This window comes from Lampris incognitus, chromosome 6 (genome assembly GCF_029633865.1).
Source record: "Lampris incognitus isolate fLamInc1 chromosome 6, fLamInc1.hap2, whole genome shotgun sequence".
Classification (NCBI taxonomy): Eukaryota; Metazoa; Chordata; class Actinopteri; order Lampriformes; family Lampridae; genus Lampris; species Lampris incognitus.
The window spans coordinates 39,375,313-39,388,143 of NC_079216.1; the positions used below are offsets into that span (position 1 = coordinate 39,375,313).

Here is a 12,831-nt window from a genome sequence, read left to right on the forward strand (position 1 = left end):
GCTCTTACATATGATTTATTTACCAATCAAGAATGACTAGGGCAGGCGCCGTTCTTCCCAGTTCACCAGACCGTCTACAAGACACATCTGAGTGGAAGAGAAGTGGTGGAAACAGAAACTGAACAGCATTCACTTTGTAGTTTTCCCTCCTACATTCTTAATTAATCGTTAAACTTTTCAGATGGAGTTTATGGTATGTGTGTTTGTGATTTTGTTATTATTTTTCCCCCCTTTTTCTCCGCAATTGTACATGGCCAATTACCCCACTCTTTCCGAGCCGTCCCGGTTGTTGCTCCACCCCGTCTGCCAATCCGGGGAGGGCTGCAGACTACCATGTGGCTCATCCAATACATGTGGAGTCGCCAGCCGCTTCTTTTCACCTGACACAGTGATGAGTTTCTCCAGCGGGACGTAGCACATGGGAGGATCACGCTATTCCCCCCAGTTCCCCCTCCCCCCCTAGCAGGCGCCCCAAACGACTAGAGGGGGCACTAGTGCAGCAACCAGGACACATGCCCACATCTGGCTGCCCACCCGCAGACATGGCCAATTGTGTCTGTTGGGACGCCCGACCAAGCCAGAGGTACCACGGGGATTTGAACCGCCGATCCCCATGTTGGTAGACAACGGAATAGACCGCCATGCCACCCGAACACACATAATTTCGTTATTTTGAAATAGCAATCGTTATACTACTCTATGTGCCACACCTTTTAGTGTGTGTGTGTGTGTGTGTGTGAATATTTTGTGATCACTCAAATGTTTGTGTGTGTATATGTGTGTGGGCTTGCTAGGCTACATGTGTGTGTGTGTGTGTGTGTGTGTGTGTGTGTGTGTGTGTGTCTGTCTCTTTATGGAGTACGCAACACAAAGGCCCTGATGGGTTTAAGTGGAGGAGTCGTTTGACGATGCGGGCCGGCACTGTTGGAAAAGGAGAAGAAGATTGGGTGAGGAAGATTAGAGGACTAAAAGAAGAAAAGAACAGTTTGGAGGATGAGAAGAAGAAAGTTGGATGGCTCGACAGAGAGATGGAGAGGCATGTGGGGATGACAGACGGCAGACAAAGTGTGATTCCCAAACAGTAGACCAAACATTAGTCTGGCCTCTGCAACTGTGTGTGTGTGTGTGTGTGTGTGTGTGTGTGTGTGTGTGTGTGTGTGTGTGTGTGTCTACTCCTGATTTCCTGCATCCACATCTCACTCTTATCCCTAAAGTCAAGCTGTTAAGGTTCAAAGCTAAATTTTTAGACCCCAGAGATCTTGAAATTAGACAGAGTTGACTCATCGAACTCTGACGGGGACTTGCTCCAAGTAACAAGTCAGAGAAAGAAGATTCAGTTTTGTAGAATTCCTGAGGCGTCGCCGCAGACTTTGTTTTGGAGACTCAAGGAATGTTCATTCTCGACCTCATACACAAATAAACCGTTTGGCATGTTAGTTATATTGTGGAAATTCACTCTGGGTTAATCCGCCAGCCACAAAAACCTTTTAACTTATTGTTTTCATACAGCGTTCCTTGATGGAATTGTAAACAAGTCACTTGGCCGACACACAAAACTGACTGAGTAGATACGGGGTCACCTTTTGTCAGGTTTATTGGCTTGTAGGAATATTGAGGTTATCTTTATTGATCCAAACAAGCTGAAACAAGGGCACATGTAGTTATGAAGATGTGAAGCACATCCATGTTTGTCTAACGGATCAGTGTCGTAAGTTTGTCAGGGGAAATAGGCCTCGTATTGACGGGACATTTTCAACCGGGTAGCTAACGTTACATATTATGGGCTGGGGGCATCTGAGGTCAACAAAAACCGGCTCCAGAAGGTGATTAGCCTGGGGACTAAGCTCTGTGGGCAGCAGTGCCCAGGATTGCACTAACTGCATGAGACCAGGTCCAGGAGCGACGCACAGAAAATAATAGCCGACCCCACCCACACCCACACAAACTGCTTTCAGCTGTTACCCTCTGGCAGGACATACAAGGCCCCAACGTATCACAAGAGCAGGGCTGGGAATATCTTTACACCAACAACGATGCGGCTGTTGGATGCAAATGAACCTGGCTGACACCCCCCCCCCCACACACACAAAAAAACTCATATTAATGCATATATCCTCAATTAGTGTACCTATTTGGAGGCTGAGCATCAAGTTTCTCTATTTTTATCATAGGACTGTTTTTATCGTAGCAACTGTATCAGTGTGTGGCTGTTGGATGTATGAAATGTTGTGTATGTGTAAGCTGACCATATTTCCATCTGTATGGACAATAAAGCATCTGAATCTAAATCCTAATGTTAATTAACAGAATGCAAAACCTCTAATGCCTTACAACAGCATATGGTTTTATATGTACTCACCCTCCCCTAAAGTCTGCACAGATGGTGCAGCTAAATGTCAGTCTGGTGAGCGGGTGAGTCAGAGCACAAGAAGCCAGGTTTTGCGAGATGGTTCACATCAAAAAAAAAAAAAAACTGAACTAAACACTTTTTTTTTAGCATTGCCCAAATCTCACTTCTGCCTAATAGGTGACACTTACATCATGATGAAGGCACGAGAGCCATAAAACCAACTCGGCTGCTTCCGCCTTCCCATGCTCCTATCCCCAATCCCTTAGTCTGCCCTGACTCTGACTCCGGCCCTCGCCTGGCCTCGAGTCTGGACCAGTTTTGAGGTGTTCTCCATAATAATTGTCCGTACCCACTTTCCTCCCTGATGGATCTTCTTCACATTCCTCCCCTAGCCATTTTCCTCTCCCTGTTTAACACAGCTGCCTTTTGATTGCACTCCCCTCCTCTGCTCTTCTGTTGCTCCTCTCCGCTTGTTTTCTATCATTATCTTATTAACTTTATCCCTGCTGGTTCCTGCTCTTTGGCATGTAGCTATCATCTGTTTTCCTCATCCCCCCCCACCCCTTTATATTTTCCTATCCCTCCCCTCTCTCTGCTTTCTCCCCTTATTTTCTCCCTCGTCCCTTCTCATCTCTCCTCTCCCGCCTCCGTCCTGTGTAAGCAATGTTCTTTGAACTCAGGTAGCTGCACAACATTCCACAACATGGCCCCTGGGAGCAAGGTCAGGAAAGAAAAAAGCATTTCGACTCGGTGTTGCTATAGTGACCATCCACCCGGGAGTCCTACTGTGGGGTCAGAGTGACTGGTAGGGGGTTAAATGTATGAGTATATGTGTGTGTGTGTGTGTGTGTGGCTGTGAGAGAGAGAGAGAGAGAGAGAGAGAGACTTCAAAGCTCTTTCTGTGTTTCCTGGTTTATTGGACTTGATGTCTAGAAGGTCACGTGTTCTCACACACACACACACACACACACAGACTGCCTCATTGAGAACCATTGCTTGGGGGTCAGTGGACCAGGTGAGAATTGAATTTGTCCCACTTAGTTCCCAGACTAAGTTGAAGCACGTGGGCTGTTCTTTCTGGAGGTGGAGAAGACAGTCCTGTTTAAATCCTACTTTAGGGTTCAGTTTTTAATGAAATGAAATGAAAATGCATTCGTTCTTTCATTGGCGGGGGGGGGGGCAGATATAGTTTCGGTTTCGTCTAACTTTATTTTTACAGAACACAGTAGGCTCCAGATCACAGGAGCAGTGTGTAAATATGGGTTTAGGAAGTTCAAGGAGACGGGAATATGATGAAAAGATGCGACTTCCTCGTGTATCAAATAACAGCACAGTTTATGTCCTGTGGAAACGGAAATACTATGGTAATTTGGCCGTTTGATGTGCTAGTCTTGTGTTCTAATAGACGGTGTCTTTCCTAGACAGATAAACATTGCATAGTGCGCGTGTGCGCACACGTGTGTGTCTGTGCTTGTGTGCACATATGAAATTTGTTTTATGTCTTTGTTTTTGTCTTGAAGATCAAAGACTTGTATTTTATCACAAGCTTTCCTTTCTTCAGCCTCTTCCTTTTTGTGTGTGTATTTGTGCGTGTGTAATGTTATGTCTGCGTGTGCTTGCCAGAGTACAAGTATGTGTGTATTGGCGTGTTTGCATCTGCATGTTCTGTGTGTGTATGTGTGTACTGCTGTGTGTGTATGTTTGTGTTTAATTGTACGGCATTCCAGTGTCGGGTAGTGTTTATAAAGTGGCTTCAATTTGGCTAAACCGCCGGTTGAAGTTTGTTATTGCAGATTTATGGAAGGTGACATGTTTATCTATCCTTATTTATACTTATCTCAGCATGAAGATCTTATCTGGTGCCTCTTGTTATTTTAGTATTGTGAAAAGTATTTTTCTTGGATGGTTGTTGTATGCAACCTACATTCCAGGGCAGAGAAAAAAAGAAAACCCCTACTCTGACACTTTTCAGCCTGAAAAGAAAAGAAAGAAGAACAAAAACAAAAATGGAAGTAACTATTATTTTGGAGATATCTATATGTGTGTATATATATATATATATATATATATATATATATATATATATATATATATATACACACTCACCGGCCACTTTATTAGGCACACCTGTCCAACTGCTTGTTAATGCAAATTTCTAATCAGCCAATCACATGGCAGCAACTCAGTGCATTTAGGCATGTAGACATGGTCAAGACGATCTGCTGCAGCTCAAACCGAGCATCAGAATGGGGAAGAAAGGTGATTTAAGTGACTTTGAACGTGGCATGGTTGTTGGTGCCAGACGGGCTGTTCTGAGTATTTCAGAAACTGCTGATCTACTGGGATTTTCACGCACAACCATCTCTAGGGTTTACAGAGAATGGTCCGAAAAAGAGAAAATATCCAGTGAGCGGCAGTTCTGTGGGTGAAAATGCCTTGTTGATGCCAGAGGTCAGAGGAGAATGGCCAGACTGGTTCGAGCTGACAGAAAGGCAACAGTAACTCAAATAACCACTCATTACAACCGAGGTATGCAGAAGAGCATCTCTGAACGCACAACACGTCGAACCTTGAGGCAGATGGGCTACAGCAGCAGAAGACCAAACCGGGTGCCACTCCTGTCAGCTAAGAACAGGAAACTGAGACTACAATTCGCACAGGCTCACCAAAATTGGACAATAGAAGATTGGAAAAACGTAGCCTGGTCTGATTAGTCTCGATTTCTGCTGCGACATTCGGATGGTAGGGTCAGAATTTGGCGTCAACAACATGAAAGCATGGATCCATCTGCCTTGCATCAACGGTTCAGGCTGGTGGTGGTGGTGTAATGGTGTGGGGGATATTTTCTTGGCACACTTTGGGCCCCTTAGTACCAATTGAGCATCGTGTCAACGCCACAGCCTACCTGAGTATTGTTGCTGACCATGTCCATCCCTTTATGACCACAGTGTTCCCATCTTCTGATGGCTACTTCCAGCAGGATAACGCGCCATGTCATAAAGCTCGAATCATCTCAGACTGGTTTCTTGAACATGACAATGAGTTTACTGTACTCAAATGGCCTCCAGAGTCACCAGATCTCAAACCAATAGAGCACCTTTGGGATGTGGTGGACCGGGAGATTCGCATCATGGATGTGCAGCCGACAAATCTGCAGCAACTGCGTGATGCTATCATGTCAATATGGACCAAACTCTCTGAGGAATGTTTCCAGTACCTTGTTGAATCTATGCCACGAAGGATTAAGGCAGTTCTGAAGGCAAAAGGGGGTCCAACCCGGTACTAGCAAGGTGTACCTAATAAAGTGGCCAGTGAGTGTAAATACAGATGCAAGAAAAAACTTTTAATACATAGCAGTACAAGCCTGTTTCATGCATTGTGCACTCATCAGCTGCTAATGTCTTGATATTCCGCCATAAAATATTATAATGTATAATGTTTTGATATTCCACTATAAAATATAATGTATAATAATGTATTGATATCCTCTCCTCATTAGTTGAGCACTTCTATCAAAACCATTGACAGTTTCAGGAAAAAAAACTTTATATATAGTTTTACCAGGTCTGCATTTTTTAACCCTTTTGCACTCTTTTCAAGGCCTGCTGGAAATCACTGAACCATTAAAGCGTGCTTGCATTGTTTGTCTCCCAATTGTCACACTGTACCCACAGAGGTAAACATTCAATAACAAATGACGACTTCATATTTGAAGTACAGCCCTTTATTATTTAACTTTAAACGTCAATTTGCTTTAAGTTGAACAACGTGTTAGTAGCGACACTAATAACCTGTTCTACAGTGGTTAGGCCATATGTAATGTTATTAAATTGACACTAGAGGGAGTTAAACCCATTCTATTGAGGATGTCTTGATGAAACAAACTACACCACCCAACAAGTTAGTGTGTGCGCGCATGCGTCAACTAGAGAGCGCTGTAAAAACGTCATTGTTTGCAAACTCAAACTTTAGCAGTTTTAAATCAATTTATGATTTTACTTAAAATGATTTTAAAAGCTCAAGCTTAACCCATTTTAGTCCATTTGATTGTAAATCTCCGGACACGCCTTGTACGAGTGACATTAATGCAAACATTTTGGAGACAAAAGTATGATAGCCCATTCCATTATCCAAACTGCTTATCCTGCTCTCAGAGTCGCGGGGATGCTGGAGCCTATCCCAGTTACAGTTGTCATAACTGAAGTCCCTTCTGAGGAGTCCGTCTGGTGTGTGAGACCTTGTTTCTCCTGCAGCAGAACACTAACAGAGACATTTTAGTCTCAGTTAATGCTTCTCTGTTGGCACAGTCGTGCCTTTTCCTTCTATTTGTCCATTGACCCTCAAAACCGATCAGCTTGGACCACAGAGACAAGAGCTGCATCCCAATTGTTCATATTATAACCAGTACTATGTACATTTTAGGATGCATATTAGTATGAAAATGTAACATGTACAAGTTACAAATATACCACATAGACAAACATATTATGTATGCCCCTTATGGTCACTAAACGATCACAACTGTCCCATAATATTTTGCATCTTTGTCGTTTCTATGGAGATGATTGGCCTTTAATAACACCTTTGGTGTCAATGAAGAGCAAAGGCTAAATCGAAAGGGTCAAAGCAAAAGTGATAAAGTTCTTCTAATTCAAAAGCAACAAAGTTCCTCTTCTGGTGTTTTGAATGGTCATTTCTGCTTGGATGTGAGTCTGCCAAGTGTAATATACATACATGGTGCAAACTGCATCTTTTGTAGAGTAGTATGGCCTAATAATTTGCTGTATACACTACAAACTTTAAGTGCAGTATGTAGAATGTAATAATAATTTGGGGACTGCTAATGTTCATGTGTGACTGCCTCTCAAATGTTTATGGGCCTTTGTCGGCTGAAATCTCTCTGTCATTTATGGGAGACACACATTCATTCACAGATAGACTGGAGACTCTTTGCAGGGCACATGTTGACCTAAGAAGACGGCATTTGCGTCCATGGAATTTAACCGATTCTTTTAGATCCAGATTCATTTTCTTCCACCGTCTATTCATCCATCTATGCACGAATTCACAGAATCGGTTTTATCGTCATTCCCCCCCCCCCCCCACATTTTTTTTTTACTCCAGTCTTGAGGTTCACACTTCCACCTCTGTCTCATCCCAGTTTAGCTACAGCTCTTCCCCATCACTTCTTTTCCAGCACATCTGGGACTGATGCTAGCATCTGGCCCTGTTCAGCATCTACAGGCAAATCACCGGCCTTGGGGGAGGACGACTGACTCCTGCGGTTCATGTGGTGGAGCAGGAGTAGAAAGAGGGCGGATACTATGAGAGCCACTCCGGCCATGAGGAAGCCTGTCCCATAGTCACTCATCCTGTCAATGAGGAGTCCTGAGGTGAGACAGATTGGTGTGTCACATTGTGATGAGGGTCTTTACATGTTTTCTGATAGTCAAAACATCAAGCTTTTAATCTAGACACAACACCCAAAAATCATATTTACTGTGACACCAGCACCAGCACACCTACTGAGGGGGAAAAAAGAAGGCTGAATTTCATCTTAAAGTGGTTATGCTGTTCCCTCCGCCAGTCTTGAAGACATAATTAGAATGCTTTGAGGACCAGCGAGTCGATCTGATATTTGGTTTGGGTACCAAAGTACTGTAAGAAATCAAAGAGGTGAAGGGACCTGTGAAAATAATTTGTAGTTTTCTCAATTTCAAAGGGACCTTGTCAAGTTATTAATAGAACACCACAGGCTATATTTTCAACTTCAGTATAATTGGCTCATAACTGGATTCGAGGTCAACTGCAGCCTTTCGAATTAGTTTGAATTAAAGAATTACATGCGGTGATGATATTGCCGCCTAATACATACAATAGCTGCGTGTGTGTGTGTGTGTGTGTGTGTGTGTGTGTCTTTGAAGAAGAGAGAGAAGAAATTAAAAAAGGAAAACGTTTTTGAATTTGATTTACTCCGCCCTCACTAGAATTTTGCTTTGGCCACTTATTTAATACAGACACCCACTCTTACAATTTACACTGCTCCCTTTCTTCTTCCTTACTTACGGCCTTCTAGCAAAACCAGAAACACCACCAAATTCTGAAGACAGATTCAAACAACAACCAGATGATTTATTTTTTTTTAAGTTTGAAAGTTGCACTGTTTCACATGAGAAGTTTCTCCAGTTCATTTGCCTCTGGATGGGTTCAAATGCAGGACACCCTCTGGCAGGGGTGGCAGTGCCGGAGTGCCAAATCAAGCTGGGGTTTGGGCCGGCTATATTTACTCCTATTATTTGGAATTGTGAGGGACTAAAGCGTGACCACCCTGGTAATAAGGTTCAAATGCTCACTGGTTATGAGGGCAGCATTGTGGGTGGTGTGTCTGTTGTACAGGGGGGAAACTAACTTTTTGGTCAGCCTTTTTTTTTGGGGGGGGGGGTGGGGGTTCAGTTTTACCAGCCTAGTTATTGCATAGATTTCTGAGTAGGATTTTAGTACGAAAAGGATTAACTGGGGATAGGGTGGTTTACTGTCAAGGTAGCTGTTTGACTTGACAGAGTTACAGCCTGATGCTTGGGATTAATTTCATCCCCCTGTATGTTAAGGCCTACATTAAAAACTTACTATGGGGGGGGGGGGGCTATGACATTCCAGATTCTGCATGGCTTGTACCTTTTATTCTTCGCTTTTTATGTCTCTATGTGAGATGAGAACATACTAGATCCAATGTAGTGGAATAGAACGCAATGGTGGAGAAACTTGATTCTTGGGGAGGGGGAAAAAACATTTATCATCAGAAACCAATTTCCCATGAAATTAACACAGACATGAAGCACAATGATATTGTATTTGTGCTTAGCCAATTCCTGCATTTGAAATTCTAGGATCCCTAAGATGAACCACTGGTGAATCCATGATTAATTGAGGGGTGGTCTTCCACGACAGAAAGGTATGAAAATTTCATACTGGTTGAATATGCTCACTGCTCAGCACTTACAAAGCAGAACTGTGTATATAGAAGGATCCGCTGTGTGGGATTTAATATGAATAAAAAACGAGCATTAGTCGAATCAGATGCAGTACGTTTGAATTGAATGGACCTCTTACACGTTTTCTTTGAAAGTCAGCAAGAGATGTCGTTCATACAAGTGCATGAGGTTCTATTCTATTCTATTCTATTCTATTCTATTCTATTCTATTCTATTCTATCACCCCTTGCTACTTGGCATTTACCCCAAGCTGGGACCCTGCAAGCCTTATAGCATGGGTCATGGTAGATTTCAGAACAGTTACTTTTAAGCCTGCTGATGTGTTTTTCTTTTTGATGTGTACGTTAGGCATGAACATCATAGGAAACTCCTCTCCAACCTGCAATGGGCGGTCCAAGCAGCCCACCACTGCTGCGTATGAGCATGAAGAATCCCAGTGCACTACCGAGCCGCTCAACTCCAACCACCTCTGCCAGCACTGTAATGTGGATGGAGACGGTAGCGCCGTATGCCAAGCCATAGACTGTGCTGAAGACAGCCAGCTCAGAGAAAGAGGAGGCCAGTGGACAGAACAGCAGTACAGTACCCTGCAGAATTACTGTTATAATCAACTGCTGCACCTGGAAAAATCAGACGGGGGAGAGAAACACAATGACTATCAGAGACAGCATCTAACACCCTCACAAAACCACACTGCCGGTACAAACAAGATAACACAGGTCGTTAACGTCTGGCCTTTCACGTATTATCTTTGCTGATTTCTACGGTCCTTTCCTGGTTTAACATGATTTTAATATACTATTAATGTACTATAATAGGGCATATCACTGTGCCCCTGATCTTTTTATTTCAAATTTGTGATTTTAAATTTTGAATTATTCGATTTTCAACCCATAAATTGCACATACTGTCTCCATGAGTCTCAGGTTAGCTATCCAGCCAGAGAAAAGTCTCCCTGTCAGGTCCAGCGCTGCCGAGATGGATATGAGAGCAGCGGCCTGGTACTCCTCTATCCCCTGGCTACGAGCATAAGGCACCAGGAAAAGGGACGGCGCAAAGAAACCTAGAGCAGCAAACACTCCAAACATAGAGTAGACAAAGAATCGAGCGTTGGTGATGAGGGTGTAATCCACGTAGGGAAGTACTTTCATCTGTAGCCTGATCCTCCAATCCTTGGCTTTGGCCTTAGCTTGTGCCTTGGCATTTATATTGGGTATCTCCTCAGGGCCTGTGTCAGTTGTTCTGTCTTCAAGAGCTGCCTTTATAATGCCCAAATGAGTGCTGTCTGAAAGCTCCTCTTGCTTTCCCGTATCTGTTCCCTCCTCTGCATCTTGACCATTTGGTTTATTCTGCTCCAAGTCCCCATCCATCATGGGACACAACTCGAGGACCAAGCCTCCCTCCTTGTCTTTACCCTCCGTGAAATGATTCACTTCTCTGGTGATTTTGAGCGGCCTCAGCAGCATCCCACACACACACAGATTAAGTTGCAGCCCCCCCAGCAGCAGCATAGCACCCCTCCATGAAAAAGTATCAATCAACAGTTGGAAGAGTGGTGTTAGGAGGAAAGTAAGAACGCATTCTCCAGTACTGGCCAAAGCGTTGGCCAGAGGACGCTTCTTGTCAAAGTAGCTGCCCAGCATGGTCACCGTTGGTGTCCAGGTAAGTGCGTAACCAAAACCTGTAGTGAAGGGGGAGCAGTGAAATCAAATCAAGACAAGAGCATTGCTGAATAAATGCACTGTTTGAATGGTGGAGGCATGCAATGCAATGGAACTTCTTTGTTCTTGAACACTGACATACACCGAGTGTGTTGTATGTGTGTTTCTGTGCCTGTGTGTGCATGGATGTGTGTGCACATGGATGCCAGCTTGCATATGTGTGTGCATGTGAGTGTCTGTCAAGGTCCCTCACCATTCCAGAAGCCCACTGTGATGTAGAGCTCCATCAGGTTGCTTACGTAAGCCCCGGTCAACATTCCCAAGCTGCATAGCAGTCCTCCTGTCATCACCACTGCACGGTGGCTATAGCGAGCACTCAGTGCGGCTGCTATAGGGGCTGCAAAGGAATGAGGCACCCTTATTCAGTCCTATTTTCTTACTTGAAATAATTGGTGAGTGTATTTGTTACATGCATTTAGTTTGTATTATTTATTAAATCTATTTAATAGACATTCAGAATTAGCAATTCTTTTATTGCCATGTGCATTACATGCACTAAGAATTTAGCTTGGCTTTGTTGGTACGGACAATAAAACAAGATAAAATAAAAATAAAGTAAAATATGTAGGTTCTGTCTAAATAGGTTAATAATCCTGCTTGGTGGCATTACCAGCATATGGTGTTAGTTCGTAACCAATGATAAAATGATTTTGCGACGTTTTTTTCCCCCACAGTTTTTAAGAGACAACTCTAGTCAGACTAAATCATGGACAATTTAAATGATTAATGTAACAGGTGAAAAAATAGTAGTCTCTTTTCAAATTTATCGAGCTCAAGTTGTTTGGGCACCAAGTAAGTTAACATATATTTTGGGAATTTAACTTGGGGGGATACTCATAAAAACTTTAAGGCACAAGGACATAAACAAGATGTTTTTTAAAGTAGAAAGTACAAAAGTTCATGTATAGTTATCCATTTATACATGTGATATTCACCTGCAACATGAATAGTAGCCACAGCAATAGAGGTGATCCAGGATGCTGCTGTTGCTGTGGTGTCAAAGTACTGGTGTATCTCAACATAGAACACGCCAAAGGCCTTGATGACCCCAAAGGTCAAGCCAAATACCAGGAAGCAGGCGAGTACAATGAACCAGCCATAGCCACCATCAGGAGCTGCTGCTGGTGCCACTGGTTTGCGAGCCCTCTGGGCCTTCATTGGAGCATCCATGATGGAACTGGAGTAGATTCTGCTCAACTCAAATGACTTCAGAGAGACAGCATTTTGTTTTTTTGGACATGAAGCACCTCACAAACCTCACTTTTAACTCACTCACACACTGACACTTCATTTAGATTCCTCCAAAAATGTTTGCGAGTGAGTGCAACTACAAATATATGTTGTAAGACATTAAAGTTTTAACATTTTGATCCTCATTGGTAAGAAAATTGTTAAGCCTGTTTTTAGGGCTGGGTGATGTGGACAAAAGCAAATATCATGATATTTTTGACCAACTACCTTGATATTGATGATATTGTACAGATGACTATTGGTGCCCTCATAAAATATTTACACAATTAGAATTTTGATAAACACTCATTAGTAATGTGGATATGATGTCCAAACAGGTAGAGACACATAATTCTGCTAGAACAGTCTAATAAGTTCAGAAAATAGCATGTCTTTACTTTAATGCAGCCTTTAATACCAGGAAAAGACAACACTTATGCCATATCATGACATTATGACATCCAAAATCCCAGAAGTTATCTTTTCTTATATCATGATATCGATATAATATCAATATATTGCTCAGCCCTACCTGTTT

At 42.9% G+C, this 12,831-nt stretch overlaps 1 protein-coding gene across 1 annotated transcript; it reads right to left on the reverse strand.

The window, feature by feature from the left end:
- Positions 1 to 7,532: 7,532 nt before the first annotated feature.
- Positions 7,533 to 12,233, reverse strand: si:dkey-246g23.4 (uncharacterized protein LOC559426 homolog). The gene is made up of 6 exons (XM_056282405.1): positions 11,999 to 12,233; positions 11,257 to 11,400; positions 10,679 to 11,023; positions 10,251 to 10,597; positions 9,722 to 9,962; positions 7,533 to 7,738 (listed from the first exon to the last, which is right to left on the reverse strand). The coding sequence occupies exons 1-6, from the start codon at positions 12,231 to 12,233 to the stop codon at positions 7,533 to 7,535; spliced, it is 1,518 nt and encodes a 505-aa protein (XP_056138380.1).
- Positions 12,234 to 12,831: the final 598 nt, after the last annotated feature.